The sequence below is a fragment of the Eumetopias jubatus genome, unplaced genomic scaffold (genome assembly GCF_037043125.1).
Source record: "Eumetopias jubatus isolate StellerSeaLion01/CBP00866 unplaced genomic scaffold, mEumJub1_p1.0 scaffold_6, whole genome shotgun sequence".
NCBI lineage: Eukaryota > Metazoa > Chordata > Mammalia > Carnivora > Otariidae > Eumetopias > Eumetopias jubatus.
In genome coordinates, this window is record NW_028274812.1 from 97,106,448 (window position 1) to 97,131,225 (window position 24,778).

The 24,778-nt window shown below is 34.9% G+C and overlaps 1 protein-coding gene across 2 annotated transcripts in view; it reads right to left on the reverse strand.

Annotated features, from left to right (window-relative positions):
* Nucleotides 1–24,778, reverse strand: part of TINAG (tubulointerstitial nephritis antigen) — an 88,766-nt gene that overhangs the window by 59,358 nt on the left and 4,630 nt on the right. The window contains exons 2-6 of one of the 2 annotated variants that reach the window (XM_088024347.1): nucleotides 21,586–21,649; nucleotides 20,836–20,925; nucleotides 15,794–15,908; nucleotides 5,248–5,369; nucleotides 1,574–1,729 (exon numbers count right to left, since the gene is read on the reverse strand). In XM_088024347.1, the coding sequence (XP_087880473.1) occupies nucleotides 1,574–1,729; nucleotides 5,248–5,369; nucleotides 15,794–15,908; nucleotides 20,836–20,925; nucleotides 21,586–21,649 (547 nt within the window). Of the gene's footprint in view, nucleotides 1–1,573; nucleotides 1,730–5,245; nucleotides 5,370–15,793; nucleotides 15,909–20,835; nucleotides 20,926–21,585; nucleotides 21,650–24,778 lie in introns of both variants that reach the window. The other variant, XM_028097845.2, reaches the window with a different exon arrangement.

The following is a 24,778-nucleotide window of genomic DNA, read 5'->3' on the forward strand; positions in this document are numbered from 1 at the left end:
ATGTTAATAGAGTAGAAAGTTATCAGACACAAAACAATTTTGATTTCTGATTTTGAAACTGAACATAGAACAGTACAAATTATTTGGTACCAAAACTAATGTAATTTATTGAACATAGAAGAAGATTATAAGGAAAATAAACCATAAAATTCACTTTATATATATTCAATTTGAACTGGCCATGGGAGTACCCAATAAGATTGCTTCAGAAATATTCAATAGTGTTAAACAGAGTAAGAGAATCTGAGCAAGGAGTGTGATGGAAGCAAAGCCACTAAAGACTATAAACACTTCAAAAAATTCTTGCATTAAACATACTGCTTTGGGATAATGAGTGCCATTGATTGAATTGTGTCACCCAAAATTCATGTGTTGAACCCCCCAACGCCGTATGTGACGGTGTTCGGAGGGGCGTTTGAGAGATAATTCGTTTTAAATGAGGTGATAAAGGTGCGGTCCTCACACTGGCATTAATGTTCTTATAAGAAGGGGAAGAGATACGAGAACTCTCTTTCTGCCACGTGAGGACACAACAGACAGCACATGAGAAGAGGGCTCTCACGAGGACTAAATCAGCTAATATCTTGATCTTTCACTTCTCAGCCTTCAGAACTGTGGGATATAAAGGTCTGTTGTTTAAGCTCCCCAGTCTATGGGATTATGTTATGGTAATCTAAGCAAATCAACACAGTAAGATTTAGTTGGGTCTCAATGTTAATTTATATTTCTAAGTTTCTAAAAGGTATTAATTTTTGTCATAGCACAAAACAGAAGCCAACCAAGCACTACTATACCAGGAAGGTATCAGCCCAAGTTGTTCATTTTAAGCACTATGTTATTAAGCAAAATGTATGAAATTTTTTTAAAGAAATTTGTTGCCATGCATCAATATCTGACATCCATGCTTTCATAGCACCTGACTGTTCTATAGCAAACCAAGAGGACTCAGTGGATGATAAAAGGATAGGGGAGCAGTACATATGTATACTACTAGTTATCAGCTGCAGTTTCCTTACCCAAATAACTTAGCTTTTAAGTAGACTAGCTCTTACAGTAGATATGAGGATGCAGTAGGTATCAGACTACATGAGAGTAAGGAAATACAGCCTGCCTTTTCCCATCAAATGGGGCAGTGACACTTAATGATGTTGATAAGTTGAGGCAACTATAAATTCTTTATTTTATTCATCTCATTCTTAATCTAATTTTTGCCTGGCATTATCCATCTACCTGAGTAACTGAAAGACTCAGCAAAGGTATCAGCAATATCAACTACTCTATTCCCATTGAGACTCAGTAGGGCCATTTAGCTCAGAGCAACAAGAAGACAATGCTTACTTGAGTCTTTCCATTAATTTAGTGAGGAATGTATACATTCTTCAAATAATTGCTTCCAATAGCATATAATCTTAGTAGATACCAAATATAGTGTATATTTAAATGTAAGGCACACATTTATCTAGATGTAGCATATATATATTTTCAGTAAAAATCTTGCAATTTATTTTTGTCCTTATTGACCCCAAACAGAACTTATAAGAATCCTAGAAACACATGTTGGGCAGCTATTTACCCACGTTTTCTCAGGAACCACCAAGCCCTATCGATGCTTCCACTATTGCATCCATGTTGGTTCTTGGCACAGCAGGAGATCAAATTTTGAGGGGATAGATTGGCTGTGTATCGACCTTTCGACTGAATTGCTATCCGGTCAGCTGCCACACCTGTTTCAAATAGAATACTCATTAATATTCAAGTGGCACATGACATTTTTAATAATTTACATAGCCCTTTTTTTTGAATCCTAGTCTTCAGAACTTAATGTAATTTAAAATTAAAAAGAATGTCATTAATATATCTCTGTATTCCAGCAAAGTTAACTGGGTCATAATTTCAGTCATAATTTTTATCTAATTTTGGTATTGCTCAATTGTCTTATCAACTTCAAAGACTTTTCTAGTCCCTTGTTCCTTTCATGTTCTATACACTTATGAATTTTTCATTAAGAAATCTGTCAAGTGAAACTCCTCGAGGGCAAGAATCATATCTCATTTACATTTGTAACTACTCCTATACCTCACATATAGTCATGGATAAATATATAACTTTTGAAGTGAGTACAACTAAATGGAGGAAATCGGAAAAAACTTATCATAGAAATACCAACTGGAAATTCATCCATGTTAATCTGATATATTGGAATAAACTGAGTCCTTGGTCTTTAAACCAGTATTGAGGTTAACCACTCTGAAAACCATTCATAAGCTAATCTATACTAACATGAATCTTATAAAATATCTAAAAACAACATAGCACATATCTATCCTCATAATATTTTGAAAATCATGATCCTAATCTTATTACATAGACATGGAATTCACTTTGTTCATACCTGGTATAAATTTATAACAATATAAAATTCCCATGGTTGTTGTTAATCAGCTCATTCCTTTTCCCAGCACATATTTATTGGCTGCCTATGAGGTGACAGGCACTGTACTAAGCACTAGAAATTATAATAATGAACAAGAGTCACAATGCTACCATCACAGAATAATAAACTAGGGAAATTAATCCACCAGTAGCAGAAAACTATTTGTGTTATCTTTTTGATATGAATGATGAGATCATGGGAAAATTTTGGTACAAATTTTTGTTGTTGTTGAATGGCTGGAATAGTTTGTTCTTGGTATTTCAACTTAGCTACTTTTATTTAAAGGCAACAAAGTCGTAAACTTTCTTTTATTCATCCAATCTCAGAATAAGTTATAGCTTTTGCCCATCAAAATTGTCTGTATACTGGAACTTCTCAAGGTGCTAATTTAGAATTATTCTAAAATTCATTTTTAAATAATTCATTACATATATATTTCTGTATGTACAGGGTTTTTATGTAACTACAGCATATTTACAATTCTGTAGTGCAATTTTGGCACATTTTAAATGCTCAATATCTGTTCAGTCTATAACCTACTTCCTTCTCGATTCCCACCTCTTACTGTGTGGGGATATATTTCATAAGAGTAAATGACATTCTACTATGACCTCTGCTAGTCTCAAGAAATTAACTCCCTCTTTCATAGAAGAAAATAGAAAATTTTTGATGTTTTGACTTTCAGTACAATGGTTCAGAATCCAATGTAAATTTGGAAAATGTTAGTGTAACTATTCTCTAGTTCAAAAACCACTTGGAACAACAGCAGTCAAGGAATCAGTAACCTGGCTTCCAGGATCATTTCTGAGATAGGATAAGTCATTTTATCTACTTGTAACTCTTCTATAAAACTAAAGGCTTGAAAAATTTGACGTCTAAGATCCCTCCCAGGCCCATGAATCTGTAGATTTCAACTCAAGGATAAATATTTTAAATTCCAATGGGACACATGTTCTTCTCAGACATTTCTGAATCTCAGTGAGTGTTTAATCCAAATTCACTTGAAATACTTAAGAATGACTCAGCTCAGCGAATTGTTTCCCACCCTCCTTTTGAAAACTGTTATTGGCCTTTACCTCTGAGACACACTCTACCATTTCCCCTGCTTATTTATTCTATCTCTACATTTGCCCCTGACATGCATCACTCACCCCCCATTTCAAACTCTTTCAACTCTTCAGCTTCTGACATCGTCCTTGAATTGTATTTGGCTGCATAACTATTGTTTTATATATGTATATTTTCAAATGTCTTCTTTACTCCATTTAATATCTTTTAGCTTCTTTGAAAAACATTTTTTTCTTATTTTAACTATTACTTTCGACGTAATTATCTGGATCTTTAAAAGAACCTAGTTTATTCTTTTCTTTGCTTAACACACTCAGAAAAAAATGGCCTAAGCCTGAATATAAAACCATGTCATCTGAAACCTCAGTAGTGTTGAAAACCCTCTTTCTGGTGTTTTGGTGAATTAGGTAGGTGGACAAATCCAGACATGGCCCTGGGCTGAGGCCATCAGTGGGACTGTGTCCTGGGGATACCAAAGTACACCATCCAAATCAGGCTAGCAAGTTACTCTCACTATTTAACCAGCAACATCTTTCCTAAGACATCTTCAGAAATACTGGTCTAACTTCAATTTAAAGCAAAATTCTTATATATCACCTAAGAGGTGTAATACATTAACCACATAAACATAAAATGACAAATGATTTATCTGCTTAAATATCTCCCTACCCACGTGAAACAAGGCTCAAACAGGTCCCCCGTGTGGATTGCTAGTAAGTGAGGACAAATATCAGAAATCCAGAAAATATTTGTTTTAGAGGAGTAGGAAGTAGTGTAGGCTTAATAGATAAAGCGATTCCAGAGGTAAGCTTGGCCAAAGGTATCATTTCTAGACCAAACTAGCTGATACTATGAAGCAATGATATTTGGACAATTATATCAGTACTTTTCTGTCCAAAATAGTATCACCCTTCAGAGCTGGCTTCTCTGCGAATCTATGTCCCTATTTTACAATGCTTTCTGTGCTAAGACTTTAGAATTCTGAGCACTCTTGGAATTACCTTCAGAGCCTAGAACATAGTTGTGTGCAGATCTTTGATAGTAGCCAATCAACATCATGTTAGGTTATTTGCTGGAATATAATTTAATTTAGAGACCAAATCTTAAGATTAACCTGAGTATTGATTTATTGGACCTGTGAACTTATATGAAAGTAATTATAAAAGTAATATTCCTTACACTTTTGAAGTAACAGCAATACTAATTTGGAAGCTACTCATAACTTTGGAGTCAAAAGCTACAAATTTGCTTTCACCTAAAATGATAAAACCCATTTAATCCATTATTATCTTGTTCTGAAGTGTTTCTTTACATCAAAGTAGTTTAATAATAAGGTATATTTTTGAAAATTTATAAAGAGAAAAGAATATAAGAATCATGTAAGTATGTGTAAGTTCATATTAGTATTACAGATAATATTATGAGTAAAGACATACGTTATACTCTTCTTATCATCTGGCCTTAACTCTCAAAGGACAAACAAATTTTGGCAACTTTTCTTTGTTGCTCTTTTGATTTATTTGCCATTTTAAATTACACCCTAAAAATCAAGACCAATTTTCAGAGTGAAAATGGATTTTTATATAATGTTCAGGCTGCTTTCTCTGCTCTGAATACAATTTTATTTTAATCGGCCAAATGTTAATATTTAAATATTCTGAATTTCAAAATCTTTTAATTACTGTCCCAGAATCTTGACTTAAAGGGAGAATCATAAGGAAGTAACTAAAATGACTTTATTACTTGCAGTAGAAAATGCCCATGATGCAGCACAATTTTTTTGATCCAATGGGCCATGAGTCCATCCAGGCCATTTATAAGAAGCAACAAAAAACTCTGGAAGATCAGTTGTTTCAGGTAAAGAAGCCTAAGGAAGAGAGGCAGATGTCAGATTTCTTCAAAGGTATCCCAGTAACCATTATAAGAAAATGCCATGATCTTTTATAACATTATCATTATTTTTTTAATTTCATACATTCATGTTTCCTGAATGACATCCTTGAAAAGTATTAGTAGTGTAGGATTTCTATTTCATATATGTTTAAAAATAATTCAATGCAGGGAATCTTAACACAGAGCAAAATCATAAGAACAAGATGTAGAATTTATTCTGGGTTACCATACAGTGCAATAATTTTAGCCAATGTTTCCATCATCTTGAATCAGAGTTGGGGTCACCCATATGTAAGAAGACATGGTGTTATTTAAATTTGGCTCCAGAAATAACATTTACTTTTATGTCCCTTATGTTAGAGAGTGTGATTCTGTATGAAGTTGATTTTAAAACAATGCCTCTGTGGCAACTATGCATTACTATACTCAGAGGCCCAAAGAGCACCAATTTTACACTGGCCATGAGGAAACAAAACTGGGATGAATTGTTTGATATTTATAAGATACTTGAAGATCAAAAAGGGCTTCTGAAAGTGTGGAATGCCAAATGTACAATACCATTATGTCTTCAGAGAACCACGTTCAAGTCCTGACAGAGTCCGTTTCAGCTGCTGTCTTTCCAAGAAGGTAAATTAAATGTTATGGACCTTGCTCTGTTCAAGTCACTCAAAGAAGATCTCAAACACAATACCCTATTTTTTTCCCGGACTTTTCTAAAGAGTGATAACTTTCACTTCCATAAATAATAAGGACTCAACCCAAATAAGGATTTTGTTTATTAATTTTTGTCACTTATACACACACATTCACATACATCATTTTTGAGAGTGTTTTAAAGTTTTCAATTTTTTTTCTCAATATTTTATCTTCTCAATAGCTCTATGTTGTGTAATCATGGCAAATATTATTTACTCTATTTTATGAATGAGGAGACAAACTTCTAAAAATTAAATGACATGCTAAGGTTAAATAAGAAATACCCCTGCAACCAGATCCAGGTTTTAGAATTCTTAACACTAAGCTCCATCTATCATTTCCTTACTTTATCAGAAATACATCGATATTTTGCAACAAAAGTAAAATGTCTATAAAAGCTAAAATTTTATCTATTTAAAAATATTATGATGATGCATTCCATTAAACAAGTTGGGCTACTGATCCAGTATCTTTCAAACAAAATTACTTCTGACAAGTATATAATTGCTTCAGAGACTAAAGGAAGATTTGTAATTTACATGTCAGCTTGAAAAGGTATCCCTCCAAAATATTTATAAATTTGAATTTTAATGAGAGAATTCAGTTTTGATTTAAAGAAACTATTATCACCCAATAAGAAAGTTATTAAATCCTGAGTTCCATTACTAAAAACACTGCTATTTAGATGATGGAAGAAGAGTACAGAAAATGTCAAGCAGATCACAGTAGAGTGCCTGCATGATACTTTAAGAGCAGTATCATGGAAATCCAAGTGATGTTAAATCTTTATGCCATTAGACTAACCACACTGCAGAAACCTAGAGTTGGAGCAGAATAAATTGACTGCTCTGAATAGATAGTTCCAGAGAGATAGATTCACTCTCCAAAGGAATCTTTCTAACTGCAATGGAAATACACCTATCTTATTAATTACTAATACCTTCCAATTTTATTGTCATTGCCTTATCAATGTGCTTTTAAAAATTTGTAGTACTAAGTGGTCTCAAGTTTCCAGAAAAACAGGTGCAGTGCTGGTTGTTTCTTTATTACTTTATAATTCAATAAAATAGATAGGATATTTTCCTTCTACACTATTGAAGCAATAAAGATATAACTATTACATCAAACACATTTCAGCCTGGTTGAGTTATTTAGAATTTGACTTCCATATGCCCAAACCTACCAGAATGCTTTGCACATAGGAGGTATTCAATAAATATCTCATAATGTTGAGGAAATATAGATCTAACTGGTGGGTTTCATCCCTTAAAAAAGTGTTTTTCTCCCTTAGGCACATTAAATTAAATTATAAATACCAGTCTGCTTTTGTTGTTTTTATGATTTATTGCTTAAAAAAATACTAACGGTTAATCCTTCTCAATAAGATAAGACAATAGAGAAATAACAAGCAAAATGGCATTTTTATTGAAAACATACTTACCAACCCACTAAGCCAGATCCAATTCAAAAAGATCACCTCTTGGATCTTTCAGAATTTTTATCACTTATTTAATATTGCTTTTCCTAAAAATAAACCCATAGGATTTGAAGATCAACAGGTACATACCATGTTGCAATTTTATTCGCCTTATGATATCAGATAATCTGATGTAATAAACAAAGAGCAAATCTTATATCCCATTATTCCATAATTATTGCATGCTCCTGTAAAGTAAGAGTGTTTTTAAGGGCTTATAAATAAAGGTAAGCATCAAAGAATAATAGCTTTTAGGAACTGGTAACACAAGTTTGGCTTCAACACATACTTTGTGTGTGTGTGTGTCAAAGGATACCTTAATAAAGCAAAAGAATCAAGAGTATCAGCTGATAGTGACAGAAATTTGGAAGTGACAGTGGCTTTTATTTTAAAAAGGACTTACACAGTGGCATATGGGCATTTTTAATTCTTTCAACTGTAATGCTGAAAAAGTTTCAGTCATAATCTAGTTGTATTTCCAAATTAACATTAGTCAAATTTGAGGTTAAATTTGAACAGTCTCCCTGCTTCAATATTTCTATTTAAAATTAGAGTTTAAAAAATATTGCGAATATAAATTTAAAGGCAATGGTGAACACTGGAGAATTTTTTACAGTATTTCCTGCATTTAATTGAATCAAAATCTCTGAAAGAGTAATGCAAACATAATCACAGAGCAGCTTGAGAACACTCTAGTCAAATTCTGGACATTCTGGACATTCTTACTCTGAGCCCATATCTCCACAATATCCACCATGTGAGTGACTGCCCCTATTTCTGGCTGCACTTTCCTCCACTTAAATTTGGATAATCAGAGTGACCTGAGAATCAAAAGAAGGCAACAGAGAATATCATTCTGTTCTGTCCTTCACAATCCAAGGCCATGAATACCAAGAAATTTCTTCTAAACTATTTGATATTAGAGAGGATAGGGCTAATTTTCTGGTTGCAAATGGCAAAATGAATTTTTCATCTTCAATGATATTTGTCTTCATGTTTTTAACTCTGGAAGGATTATCTTGGATATTTCTCTAGTTTCTATTTATAGGGTAATTTGCCAAATTAACTATAAATATCAATATTTTATGATCATACTATGGCAGGTAGTGCTAATTTTTTTAATCCTCCCTTTTCATAGGATTTCCCTTTATTCATAGAAATAACAATTTTAGCTCATCACATGCAGCTTGGAAAAAATGACCACATTCCCTAGTCCCCCTTCACTACTATGTGTTGCCACCTTACTAAGTACTGGACTCTGGGATATAAGCCGAAATGTTATTGGCAGTTTCTGAGAACTTTCTTTAAGAGACAAATGGCACTTCACTTTTATTCCTTTTTATTGATTTTCTTTTATATTACTGCTAGCAGAAATTATTTTCCTGCTACGGATAGACATGGAGCAGCCTTTTTGAACCACGATATGACCTTGGATATAAAGACTGGAAAACAGAACAACAAGAAGGAAGAAGTCTGGGTCTCCAACACCATGGAGTATAATTCTAATGGAGGACCACCCATCTCCAGATTTGTTGGTGGTAGACCAATTCCTATGTTATTTAAGCCACTGTCATTTTGAATTTTTGTCTCTCTCAGATGAGCCTAATCATAACTAAAATAGCATACATATCTGATATTAAATTTGCTAGGGAAATACCATATTTCATTGAAGCCAGGACATCATTAAATATAAAAAGCATCCCAATTCTAGAGGCATAAAAAAGTGAAGACAATAAGCATCTAGAAATTGATGAACTATGATATATCCTCAAATGAGTTTCTTAGAACACTAGTTCCGCGGGAATTGTAACAGATAATTACAAAAGAAGGAGTTGATTAATCTAACAGTTCTGAAAAACACTGGTTTTGAAAATTAAATAGATTTTTGTCCTCACTGCAATACTTTTTTACAAGCTACCTAAGTGTTGTGAGACTCCAGGAAGTGGAAATCATATTCATGGTTTTAAATGTTCATGACCCAATGCCAAGTATTTTATTTCATCTTATTTCATTTCATTTCACATCCTTTTGATTGTGAAGCAGATCAAAGGACTACTGTTTCCTGGAACATGCTCTGGGAAGAACCATAGTCTAGACTAGATAACCCAGGTTTGGGAATAACCCAGAGAACAGGTGCTTGTTCTATCAACACACCAAATCACCTCAGGAATCTACTTTTTCACAGCCCCAAATATTTATTCACAGAGAGGGAAAAAAATAAATTTTTACATTTCTTTTTGGAGATTTGCCTTGTGGTGATCAATTCAGCCCCGCGATGTTGTTCAAGTCATGTTCAATTATATCACAGTGTTATGCACCAGATTGCAACTAGTACAGAAAAATAAAACTGAGAACTATAAACTCAAAAACCGACATGGAGATAAGACACTGCCACGAGCTCATTCTGCCACAAGTTAAGCTGAATAAGGAGTGAGGCAGGTTATGTATTTTCTAAGGTTTCTCAAAGGGTGTGGGGTTCCATTCTGGGAAGGAGGGAATGGAGGCATAAGCATATGCTTTAATGCTCTTTGAATTTTAAGACTTAATTCAGAGACAGTAAGAACTGGCATCCTAATCTATCCCTCACTCTTTATCTACATAGATGAGAAGATTCTGAGATGAAGTAAGGAAAATATACGCTTAAACAGGCTCCACCATGACATCTGGCTGTGCCCCTCTTATGCAGCATCATTGGCACCTGCATTTTATAAAGTTATTATTCAAGCCTGATGCCATTTGCCTGTGTTCATGTATGTGGGAGCTAAATATCACTTTTATGGGGAAAATGGTCATTTTTGTTTCATAATATATAAAGTACCAAACCATATAACTGTGTCCTTCACTTTTCTAGTTAGTGTTTCATTTTTTACAGAGGCTTCTTTTTACAAAGGTGACAAACATATTTGGAGTCAAGTAGATTACTTTTAATCAAATAAAAAATTTCAGTAGCCTATGGAGGGTAACAAACTACACTTGGTAATATTCCCTCTGATTTTTTCCAAGGGTACTTTTCATCCCTCAGTACTTGCTATCATTGAAATATACTTCAGAAAGGAAAAAAACAAATTCCTCCTATTATAACTAATGACAATAGAAATAAATCCAGGGGTACCTGGATCTGCCTTCAGCTCAGGTCATGATCCCAGGATCCCGGGATTGAGCCGCACATCGTTGGGTTCCCTGCTAAGTGGGGAATCTGCTTCTCCTTCACCCCCTCCCTGCCACTTGTGCTCTCTCTCAAATAAATAAATAATTTTTTTTAAAAAAGAAAGAAATCCAGTCTGTCAATACTGAATATTATCTAGACAATGATCAAGTATTCAGACAACTAAATTTTCATTTCTCATCTCAATGATTGGTGGCTTTAAAAGTTATTATATAATACATAAAATATTTTACTTTAACTTCCAACAAACCATAAAGACATTATTCTTCCTGTGTCAGTAATTCCAACTAAAACACACCAAAATCATTCATATTGGGTGACAACTGGGAAAAGATGTTATACTACTAAGCTATAAGGTTGATGAAAAAATTTTTAAAATATCTGTAACAACTTTGTTCACTTCATTGTTCTCCCTGGGGAATCAACAACAACAAAACTATTTTTTAAAAAAATTTTTAGCTGAGACAAGTATAGAAGTGAGCTCTTAATTTCCCCATTTGTTTGAAAATAGTATTTTTCATTCAAAATATTTGCAATATTTATAATAGGATAGAACACAGTGAAGCTTCTTAAAGTTATCTCCCAAATTCAAAATCACTTGAACATTATGTCTGGAAAAACATTCAGGTACAAAGCTGTTGATTTGATTAGATTAGACTTGATATGATATGACTTGATTTGATTTGATTTGATTTGATTTAGGAGCATAGTAGAAGAACTTTCAGGTTCACCAGAAATATGTAAACTCCATCAGGGCCAATAAATCCAGAGCTATACCTTTCTTTATGAAATAAAAATCTCAAGTGATGAAGTTTTTGATAATTTAGTTCTTACTAAATTAGTAATAAGTAATAGTAGGGAATTGACCCTACTATTCTCCCAAGATTAATCCAAGGGAGAAAAAACAACTTTATATGGTATATGATAACATTTCTGTTATATATGTATATAATATGGTATATAATAAGCACTTTTCTTTCAGCATTTCATGGACTTCTAACAACCCAGCAAGCAAGGTTTTACTGCCATCACCATTGCACAGAGGATGAAATGGAGGCAATAAGTGAAAAAGCCAGACTGAGCTCCAAGTGCACTGGCTCCAGAGCTCATGTTCATCATAGTAAGTGGAATGGTGCCCACATGGGTAAAAACACTGACTCACACATGCCTATTAACAGACTTCAACTGTGATGTTTCTGCTGGCTCAAAAGGACCAGAGTCAATGCCAGGTTTGTTTGCATACTGTCATAATAATTGGTTGTCTCCATTGTTTTCTTTCTGAGACACTAGGAAAGTTCTGATTTACCCCTAAATATACTTCTGCTCTAGTGTGAATTTTCAGTAGGGAGATATAATGCACCATTACACAAATTTATGTGACCACAGATAGGACACCTTTATTCCTAAGCTTGCAAGATTGCTGGTCCATGGAACACATGTTGAGAAATATTGAAATAAGAGTCAAACCATGCCATATCCTATTTTGTAGTTTAAGGAGACAAAATGCTCAATAGGCAGAATTTGAATTTCTTGTGGGGAGCTGCAGTCCTTCTGATGGCCAGCTCCCAATCAATCCCATTGTGAATCTATCCATACAATATACAAAGTTTCAATGGAGTGCCAGAGAATGGTTAATTCATCCAATAGTTCTTAACACTTTTAGTGTAGAACCATTTAGAACAGAACTGTCCAATCAAGACATCACTTTGAACAATCTCAAACTAAGAAAACCTTCCAAAAAAGGGGGAAAGGGGCAGGGAAGGAGAAGGAAGCAAACCATAAGATACTCTTAATTATAGAGAAGAAAGTGAGGGTTGATGAAGAGGAGGTAGGCTGGGGATGGGTTAAGTGGGTGATGGGCATTAAGGAAGGCACTTGTTGTAATGAGAACTGGATGTTATATGTAAGTGATGAATCACTAAATTTTACTCTTGAAATCACTATTACACTATATGTTATTAACTAGCTAGAATTTAAATAAAAACTTGAAACAAACAAAAAAGAAAACCTTCAAGGAAAAAAAAAAAATAGGCATGCATTCACCAACTAGCAAGCTTTTGTTGACCTGACACCAGACATAATCATTCCAATGTGGGTGAAGTAAGTCTTCATACACAACAAGGAGTTGCATTGTCTGAACAGTGTCCCTCTCAGCCTTCTTTTTTTCCCTTTTTTTCACTTCCTCTCATGCGCTCTACTTGTACGCAGGGAAAATAGTAAGTTTATGCTTCCTTTTTGTCTGTCCTCACCTAGGATTGTCATCCAGGAAGGGCTCCCCAAAACCCTAAAGTTAACTTTTCTTCATCCTCCACTATCAACATCTTTCTACTCTCCACTGTTACTAACCACACTTTACAAATATTCATTTGGACTGAATGAATTCATATAGATTCAACAAATCTATATAGGTCATATCTATATGATCATAGAACTCTTTGTACAATGCCTACTGATATTTCTCTAACTCATGTTCAGCAGATACATTATGGGAATAGTGACTTAAACCAAGGAATGAAATCAGGAATCCAGCCAGGGAAGGGAAGAGCTTTCCCAGAAACCAGGAAGGACTCATGGCTCATCTTTCCCACCCCAGATAAAGAATTATATGAACCCCAACTCTCATCCAGGTAACATGGTCAAGGAAAGGAAGATGTTTTGGGGATGGGAATGCAGTGGAGTTCCTCAACAGAATCATTACCACTCTTGGCAACTGCCTACCTACTGTAGCTCTACACATAGACCAACCTATGTTGAAAATCGTATTAAAAAAAAAAAGTTGGAAAAAAGGAAGGAGAAAAAAGTTATCCAGAAGCATACCTACAAAGAAAAGAACTCATTATCACTGTACTCTGAGGCAAGTTGATGTATTGAGGCATTTTCTATGTAGTCACCAGGCTAAAAATTAACATATTTTTTACCTCTTTCTGTAGTAACTAGTTCAACTTGGTTCACTTCCTGGAAGTATGTCTTATATTTCTGATTTTCTTATATCTCCAGATATTAGGACAACTCTAATACTCAGAAACTTTTTGAAAGACCCTCAGTCCTCAAGCGACTATGCCCTAGAAATAAGAAGCTATTTCCTTGCCTTACATCATAAGTGGGTAATGGAACTCTTACAGATCAGCCATATTTTCCTTATTGCTTTCCTGGAATAAGCTGGCCACTATATTACACTAATTCATAGCACTCGGCAATTTTAATTCTCCCAAAGTACCAATCATTAGGATTTTTCATTTAAATATCGCCACAAAGACTTCCATGCAAACAAATCTCTAGCAGCCAATAAATGACGAATTAGAATTTGACTTCCTTTTCTATCCTGGGGTGAGTGACAACCTCATATTCTCTAGAATATAAAATATTCCAGGTTGCAAAAATTAAAGCCTAAAAAGGAAAGGTTAGAAATAATCCAGAGAAAATGTAGATAGACACCCAAATGGGTATTTGGCTGACTGGGCCCTTAATAAAAGGGAAAGAGCAATCCTTATAAAGGGAGTGAATTTATTTTCTTAAATAATTCTTCCTCCTTTTTTTCCCCAGTTGGGGATAAAGACGAAAAAGAAAGCATCCAAAAAAAATAATAATTCTTCCAATTGATCCTATAATTAGGTCACTAAAAACCATGAATCCAAGCCACATCTCTAAAGATTTTTATATCTTACTGGTTCTAGGAAAGATCCAAAAGTACATCCAAGCTGATTATTTCATAAAATTAGCTCTGCTTTTTGCTATTTTGAACATGCATTGACCAAAGCTAACTGATTCTACTGGAACTCTAGGGACTCTTTTTGGGAGATGTTCTAAGATGCCCTGGCTCTGCACTTTAAGTAATTCTGTGGTGGCTTTTCCCAATCTCAGTGTGACTTAACCTCTCTCAATCTCAATTTTCTTGTCTTTAAAATGTGGATAATTATAGTACCCACTACATCAAGCTGCTGTGGGAATTAGATGAGATAAGGTATAAAAGTGCTTATAAGAGCGCTTAACCACACATCTCCTCAATACATGGCAGCTATTATGATCTTTTCTGATAATTTAGCAAACCCTTCTACTGCAATTTGAATTGGTATAATAACTCAGGGGATTACATCTCTGGAAAGCAAAGTACATTAAATGCTTCACAAGAAACCTGTGGATTTACAACTCATCCAAAGGCAAACAACAACCCTGCTGGCTCCCAAGCCACTGGGCGCTTCCAGGCAGCCACGATGCAAAGCCTGCCTTGCAAAGAGAAGAGGCTGCACTCCCACCACCTGTGAGCACCGCTCAGCTTTGGGCATTTGAACTAGGCCTTGAATACAGTCAACATCTCAACTGGGAAGTATGTGTGCCTGGGACACCACACATCTGGTGGTTAAACTGCAGCTCTATGAGTTAGAGGTCTGTGACACTGGAGAGATAAAAGCCTCTTTATACAAGATACCCATTATGGGATGATACCATCTCCTAAAAATGAAAGGGAAAGCCAATACGATGGTACGAAGCTTAAGAGTGTAGGAAATGCAGCAATTTTATGAAGGAGTTTGTGAGGTCACCCGGCAAAATTTGAAGGTATTCCTGTAATGGAAATTTTGAGGAAATTTACGAATCACCATAGTGTGCATATCTGCAATCACTGGCATTTCTCTTGGCCTCGTATGATAATGGGTAGCCCAAAGGCAGCACAACTCTGTTTGGATGAATTCAAAAAATAACTGTGTTTACTTAAAAAAGAAAAACAAGGACAACTAATGATTTGTTTGAGTATTGGGTCACTGAACAACCAATAATCAGAAATAGGAATTTCTATGAAATCATGATCAGTGTAAAGGAACACAACTGTTTGTGAAGACAGGACACTTTATCTAATGAACACTGGTGAACTTCAAAGTTCACGTGAAACGTTTAGGGAAGGTAACAAGCATTTTGGTAAAGGTTTTTTATTTATATCTAACAAAATTATAACTCTGAAAGCTCAAAACCCACTATTTTAGTTATTTAAAATTTCTTTAAATGCACATACAAACATACCTGTACAAACACACACACGCTTGAGTCAGACAGAGAGAACACTTACTGTCATTTCATTCATACTGAGAAGCATGGGGCTAGGCGGCAGGGTGCCAAGACGGTACTTGAAACCTTCTTCCAGAGTCATTCCCCAGAATTGGCTATAGTTCTGGGCTGTCCATCTGCCTTACAAATGAAAGAGAAAAACTGGTACAGGTTATATAATATCACTTTTATAAATAATGTTTGTTTATATTTCTGAAATTATACGAAGTTGGAACTATTCCTGTAAGCTAGATATTCTTTATATAAAGAATTCATGATTGTTTAACAGGAAAGCCTATAAGACACTCTTCCTAAATTAGGTCTCTTTCAATTATTTTAATGACTTATATGAGGAACCTAAGGCAATGTCAGTGTAGACTAAATAGAAGAATATAAAATCTTTACATATTATAAGGGATTAATTGGCAAAAGGCCAATATATGTAGTTTCTTTTAAATGTCATTAAATGCATTTTAGAAAGAAGCTTGAATGTATAGAAATGCACTTATAAATAGGGTAATTGTTTTATGTATAATTTAGATTTGAAAAGAATTTGACCATGTAAAAGGAAGTATCCATGAAAAACTGAGGATAAAAGAGTTATACTTTAAAAAATTACATCAGTGTTAATTAATTATATTGAAATATTTTATTTAAATACTGGAATATTCTATCATATATTAAAGAGTTATTTTGTGTTAAGTGCTCAGTAATCTTAGTTATTATTAATGATGATACAAATTCAACTGATGTGAAATTAGATGGTAAAAGGTACATATTTTTTAGAGGCAGGGTTTGTGTCCTTACATAGGAAAAGAAGCTTTGTTTTCCAAAATCTAACACTGACATTTAAATCCAACGAAAAATTTCTGAAGAGATGAGAGAAGATGAGAAAGACGAAAGTGATTTAATCATTGCTTGTTTGAATTATTTACAACTTAAGGACCATATGTCTTCAGTACTTAAGTCAAATATAAACTTAATCCTGTTGTGTTAATTACCAAAACTGCTTATAATGTGATAGACTCTCATGAATGATGGAAGATACAGCTTGATTTTCAATAATATGCCTAGCAATTTCATGTTTTCTTTTCTAAGAATCTGTTAGGTCCTAAAACCAACTTGGAGCCACAATTTTAGGAATACAATCTCCATCACCCAAGGAAACCTTTGATGATATTAGATATTGCAGCATATGTAAGAGACCATTAGGACCAGCCTTAGGCAAAAACCATGACATCAGTGAAGTATGATTTTGGTGCCCTACATTAGTAGTTTTCAAACATTCAGATACATTTGTGGTCATTTAATTAATCCCTCAATTTAGTGAGCAGGGATCAATATTTTAAGAAATAAATAGAATACAGGAGAAATAATGGGAAATATTTGAATTTATTGTATGTAGTGAGAGTGAGTACTGTTTTTATATATGTAGGTGTGTGTGTGTAGCATGTATTTGTACACATATTCATGTGCACATATGTGTGTATACTAAGTCACAAAGTTAAATGTATGTTTTACTATGACTTATGCTCAAAAAAGTATAAAAGGACTACCATTCTAAACCATCCTCTTTGATCTAGACTCATAACTTTCCCTTTAATCCAATTTAGCACTTACTGAACAGTCTTCATTTATCATATTCTCTCTTAAAACATGGTAATAAGTAAATTTCTCTACCCTCACAGAGCTCATACCCTGAAAAAACTGCAAAGATGAAATGACTTCAGTGTGTGTCATTTATTAGCAGTAGGTCAGGGTATGAGCAGAGTAAAGAACTCAAATATAACTCCGCCCAAAGTAGTTGGCATAATTTCGTTACAGAAAGTGACTTTCGTGCTCAGTCTGGAAGGATGAGAATAAGTTTGGTGGACAGATGTAAAAAAAAAAAGGACAATTATTCTTTTTCTTTTTCTTTTTAAAAAGGCAACTCAGGAGCAGGTTTGAAACTGCGTAGCACATTTAAGGAAGAGCAGGTAAGTTCAATGCCGAACCCATGAGAGGGCCGAGGGAGACAGAAGCTGGAAAGAGCATAAGAAATGAGGTGGTAAAGAAGCATTTGGGCCAGAGTGTTACGTATGCTAAGGAGTATAAAGATATTCTACAAGCAATGGAGTATCACTGAGGATTTTTAAGAACATGAACAGCAGAGTCAGAGCCTTGATTTAGAGGGATAACCATGAAAGTATAAATTGGATGCAGATTGGAAACAGAGAAAAATCAGGTCATCTCAAATGAGGCTTGATAAAGAAATACACTAGAATATAGCAGAGATGTAGAAAAAATAAATATCTGAAAGAAACTATGAATGTGGAAATTATAAGAGACTAGTGACTGAGAGAGAAGACGAGATAAGAATCAAAACTAATTTCCGATTTTCTGGCTTCGCTAACAAAGCAGAGGGAAAGGCCATTCACCAAGGGCAGGTTGAAAAGGTTAACCCATTTGGTTTGGGGTATGTTGATTTGAGAAACCGGTGAAAAAAATCAAGGCCAACTTATCCAATAGACCAGGTTTTGAGTTCATAAAAAAATCAAGTTTAGAGATGTGACAGATTAAAAATGGCCACAAATTATTTGTGGCTCTTGGCACCAAGAGGTGGAATTCTATTTCCCCAACCTTTGAATGTGGGTAGGGCTAGTGACTTGCTTCACCCAATAAAAGGCAGGAGAATTGTTGCTGTGTGTCTTTCAAGCTTAGGCCTACAGGGAGGCCCTTTACAGCTCTCCCTCATGCCGTCTTAGAACACTCACACTATATGAAGAGGCTAAGGCTAGCCTGCTGGAGACACGTGGGCCCACCAAAACCAGCACCAATCACTGGGCATGGGAATGACGCCACCTTAGACAATTCAGCTCCAGCTGAGTCTCCAGACATCTATAGACATCTGAGTAACCCCAAGAGAGATCAGGAAAACAGCTTCAGGTAAGTCTATCCCAAGTTACTGAAGTAAACCATTGAAAAGCTTATGGTTTTAAGTTATTAAATTCTGGAGTGGTTTGCTGCCCCACAGCAGATAACTGAAACAGTTATCTATCTCTCTTTGTTCCACTAACATTATTACTTGCTACTAATTTGGCGCTTACATACGGCCCTATCATCAGAAATCCTTTCACAAAGGGATGACATGTTGACTCCTCAGCTAGATTGTAAATTCCTGTAAGACAGAAATTATTTATTTCTATCCTCAGCAGTGCCACAAGAGAAACATACGTTTTGTTAATATTAATTGGTTGTGTTGAAAAGTAACACAGAGAATAAATATGTACTGAAGTAGCTTATGTAGAATGAAGAAAGACTTGGATCTAAAACACCACCAAGATGAGAAAAATAAATGTCTTAAAGCAAAGACTGTATATATTTGCATGTAGGCTATTTTAAAAAGCACTTAGTAAGTATTGAAGGATATGCTTCTATTTTCACACATGAAAACAATTTGAACATCAGGACCAGAATATATCTGAGAGTCAGAACTGTCTTTTAAATTCAAGGCCTCCCCTTGCCTTTTTGTCCTCCAGTAAATAATTTTAGTTTCACTCTGTTTCTTCATAAGCTTGTCTCTTTTACTTAACTTTTTTTCCTTTGGGCAAAGGATGTTTCCTTTTCCTCGAAATATCCCTTGCTTTTTGTCCTTTTAAGGTCATCAGTGTTAGAAAGGCAAAACCTGTGCCTCTTAACTCGTCCAGGAGTAATCTCACAGTGAACAAACGATGGCAAGAAAATCCTTCCAAGGAAGACAACATTCCTACCAGCTTCTGTATTCTTATGTGTACTTTCCACGTCGCCTTCAACTGTGGTTTCCCGTGGGTTCTGGGACAGTGGACAAGCAGGCTGCTGAGGGCTTCTTGGACATATGTACTCCATAGGTCAAGCATTTGAATTATTTTAAGAACCTGATTCAGATAATTTCTTATGATGACACATACTCTGATGTTCTTTTAATGATTTAATTATTACTTAGCCACAGAAAATTATAATGTATTTTCCCTAGAAATACTTAAAATATCATATTATCACCCAAAATATTGGCTAAACATGTATACATACACAGGAATTGAGCATGGTTTAAGAATATTAATGTGCAAAATATATAACTTTCTCAATTTCATGTCTTCCTAGAAAATACTTTGGGGACATTTAGTGTCCCCACTGTGTTGTAAAATATCTGTCTTATGGTCTTCTATGTGGAAGCAAGTGATACTTTTAATTTTTTAAAATGCACTTCAGCATTACATCACTTTTATAGTTACTTGATAATAGATCTTCTTATGTGAAATCTTTTCCAGAATGTGGAAAATGTTACCAAGGGTATACAGAGAATCGATCAGTGGCAATGGAGAAATCCTGAGGCAGATAACCAGGCGGGCTATCCCTCTTCCTTTCAGTTCAGTAAAGAAAACCCATGTTAGCACTGACATCATAATTCCCTCTATGTGATTGGAGAAGCCACCTAATTTATTAATCTGTCAGAGAGCATCAAACCATTATTTCCCATGTTTAAGTGTCAATCAGCCCTGTATTTAGTTTATTAGCAAAGTAATGTGCCTCAGCCTGTTTTTTGATTCAACTCTAAGTGAAATTGGCTACATAGGTCATGTCAGTGAAATTGTCTAGATGGACTGGCTATTTGGGGAATCATCAAGATTAAATACTAACCTGTTAGGTTTGATTCTCCCATGATAACTGATTGGCTGGGTCAGGGCAACAGCAGAGGAAGAAAGATGGTTCATATGAAAAAAATCAATTTTGCCTACTTCCTAATTTTGCCTAAATCTTTATGCAAACTAAAGCTCCCTCCCCTGACTCACACCATAACACTGCTCCTACCGAGATGGTTTAAGACCCTGTTCTATATTTCTTTGTGCATTTTAATTTTTAATTATTTAATATTTACCTCAATGCATTCCTATTTTACATGTCTTTCTACTTCTCTTCCCATTTCTCTCCCACTCTTTCTTTTGAAATATGGCCATTTTTAGAAGTAAATGATAGGAAATACATTGTTTGAAGCCTGAAAACTAACTGGGACTGCCAAAAATGTCTATAAAGTAAGATTTTTCTCACCCATAGTCTCCTTTATTGACACGTTCAATTATTTCTGGTTGAACAAGGCAGACAAGCTGGGAACATTTCCATTGCTGTCCTGAGCATGTGCTGCAAAGATGTAGAAATTACAAAAGTGGCCTAGCCTTTATGAAGTACATTTACAAAATTAGCAACCAGAATTTCACACTGTTAAGGCATAAAACATATTTTTGATTCATGATAGCCATATACCTATTTGATTCTTGGCAAAAATAAAATAATAACATAAGCATTAGCTACCACTCAATATGCTCTTAACTTCTCCTCTAGGCAATTAATAAATGAAATGACCACACAGTCACTGAAGTTTGAAAACATGAGAAAATTTAGACAGTAGATTCAGTGTATTTGTATTTGGAAACTTTCTGCAGGATAACCATTTGAAGGCAGTCTGTTTTTATATATAGCTACCATGATCAAAGAAACACCATTTGCCTGTAGTATATCTTGCCTGTTGAATGCTTACAATTAAGAGGTATATTTCATGTAGGCCTGCTGTATGATGAAGGCCACCATCATGAACACCACGCTATAGCATTAAAAGATATATCCAGGATTAGATATGTCAACATTCATCAAAGATGCTTATATAAAGCTACAGCTATGCAATATCCTATGACAGGATTCTATCTGTATTTATATATATGTTTTCTTTCACAATACTACTTTTATTTGAAGAAAACATACACAGACAGTAGAATTCAGTTCTGTGCCACTTAAATTCATTACCAGGAGTTGCAGTTTTCTTTAATTACTGATCCTTCTTCATAAGGTTGACCATCTCTGAGGCAACCTGTCAACATAACATGTAAACAAATGAAAATTCTAAATTGAATAATGAAGTGCATTAACATCACAAGTAACCTAAAATTCTGTTTAGTTTCTCAAATATGCAAAAATATTTGGTGCCACTGTGATGAAAATCCACATCTGGTTTGTGTCAAGGTTTATGTACGGAATTTTTCTAAGCTTATTCCATGAGCTTTTATCTTTAAAACTGCATATTATGTTCCAACAGAGGATTTGTAAAGCATGAAAACTTGATTACCACAGAATTAATCACTAACCACACTGAAAAAATAATTTATGTGTTTAAATGGGTGAGCAATAAGACAGTGTTTGGATAAATTTATGGCTTTTCTCATTTAAAAAATCTAATCAAGTGGCAGAAGTGAATATGACTAATTGTATATGACAGGAGTAAGGAGCTCAAAGTTTTGGACCAAAATGTGAAGCTATCTCATTGAATTCACCTCTTAAAGACAAATTCTATTTTTTTCTTCAGAATTTGGATCAGGAGAAAAATTCATGAAACCAATAAGATTATAGCCATTTGTGTTCCAAATCCAAATGTTTCTCAATTAACTGAAACTAGCTGTTAACTAGTTTACCAGATTATATAAACTACTTAAAAGAGACCAATGGTGTATTATCATTATATGAAAACCGTCAATAAGATATGGTGAAAACAGTACTCTGTTTACAAAAGAAATCCTTTTCAAAAATATAATTCACACAAATTTAAAATTCACTCTGACTTAGCAAAGGTAAAATTTACTACCTTTACTGTTGACTTTGTCATGTGAAAACTTTGATAGAAACATGTAATTGATAGATCACTTCAATGGTCTCTATTCAAACAAAATGAATCCTTTTTATTCACATAATCATAGGGAAAAATGTACATGTTTAGAAATCATTCCAAGGGACTTGGTTTAACTCCTAGCCACAATGTCACAAAAGCCACTTAGGGAATTTGCTCTCCTCTGATTTTTCAAATAATGGTTTCATAAAAACTTCACAGCTGCCACTCTTCATCATGTACTGTTTTTACAGTTCAATATGTTGCTTAATGAATCTAAAATCTCTACGCATTTGCATCTATTTATCTCTTTCCCAGGATTTTTAACATCCCACAATCATGGGAAGAGAAGCAAAAACCACCTTTCCCCTGGACCACAAGCTTCTAGATGTAGCAAATTCAGGGAGGGGAAAGATTTAACTTTAAAACAAGTCCAGAGTTTTAATCACTACTCAGTATTAGAGACTTGAAATAAATGAACTTCCACTATAGAACTTAAAGAAACCCTCAAATTTTTATGACCTAAGGGTGACAGAAAATTCATGCAACAACTCAACTTTTCATAGTCAAGGAAAGTACTTCTCTGACTAGTTTTAAGGGACAGGGGAGAGGTCAAAACCAAAGCTGATTTTTAATCATACCTCATACGTATTCCTTGTCCAACATACCAGTTATGTAGATAAAGGAAACAGAAATCACAAAAGTCTTAAGGGAAAAAAAAAAGTCCCTTCTCTGACCTGTACTCTAGCTAATAATTTTGAAGTCAAGAGAATGTTATCACCAGGCCTACCCCAAATCAGCAGTACTAAATCTAGTGTTAGCAAAAGTTCCCTTTCTTGGTCATACTTCCTTAATAACAAGTCAGAGTTTACTATGAGAAAGTATGTTTATTGTAATCTCACTTGAAAGGTGGCCTCTTTTTTTAACTTAAATTCAATTATCCAACATATAGTACATCATTAGTTTTTGATACTATGTTCAACGATTCATTAGTTGGGTATAATACCCAGTGCACATCATATCATATGCCCTCTTTAATGAAAGCCATAATCAGTTCATCTGAGCCTTGTCAAGGGGCTGAAAAAGTGGAGTGTCAACTTCTACATTATATAGAGATAGTCCAATCCTTTTCTATACTCCTGCCTGGTTCCAATGTATCCCTCATTTCCCTACCCAGCATTTAGAGGGGACTTTTAAAATATCTATTGTGTCACTACCTGCTTAAAATCCTCAAGTTATTTCCCATCAAATTTAGAATAAAACCCAACTTCTTCTTATGTTAGTCACTATACAGTACTTCATTAGTTTTTGATGTAGTGTTCCATGATTCATTATTTGCGTATAACACCCAGTGTTATACATGCCCTCCTTAATACCCATCACCAGGCTAACCCATCCCCCCCACCCCCCTCCCCTCTGAAACCCTCAGTTTGTTTCTCGGAGTCCATAATCTCTCATGGTTCGTCTCTCCCTCTGATCTCCCCCCCTTCATTTTTCCCTTCCTTCTCCTAATGTCCACCATGATATTCCTTATGTTCCACAAATAAGTGAAACCATATGATAATTGACTTTCTCTGCTTGACTTATTTCACTTAGCATAATCCCCTCCAGTTCCATTCATGTCAATGCAAATGGTGGATATTCATCCTTTCTGAAGGCTGAGTAATATTCCATTGTATATATGGACCACATCTTCTTTACCCATTCATCTGTTGAAGGGCATCTTGGCTCCTTCCACAGTTTGGCTATTGTGGACATTGGTGCTATGAACATTGGGGTGCATGTGCCCCTTTTAAACCCAACTTCTTATGGTAACCTATAAGACCTTACTGAAAATGTCTGCCCTCATCACTTACCCAGGGCTGAATGGGGTGGGGCTGCCTGGGGAATGAAGGATTTGCATAACAATAGTGAGGAGGGAGAGCAGTGGTTGGATGTAATTTGGAGTTTAAGCAATGAACTTTTCTCGGATTGAGTTTGGGGAATAAGGAGAAAGTGGAATTAAGCATGTCTCACTGGGATTTTGGCTTGAGCCATAGAGGGGCAGCGAATCTATCACTGAAATAAGGAACAGGCTTGTTGGCAAGGAATCAAGAGGTCTGCTCTCATATTTTAGATTTAGATTAAATCTAGGTGAGACATCCTAGTGGAGAATGTCAAGTAGAGTAGTTTATGGAAGTCCAGAGTTAAGTCAAGGCTGGAGAAAAAATTTGAGAGACAGTAACATACATTTAAAAGGAAAGCCTTGAGACTAAATAACAATCCATTTGAGAGACTGTATACAGGTGAGAGAAAGAGGGCCAAGACTGAGCTTAAAACACTCCAGCCAGTAGACGTTCA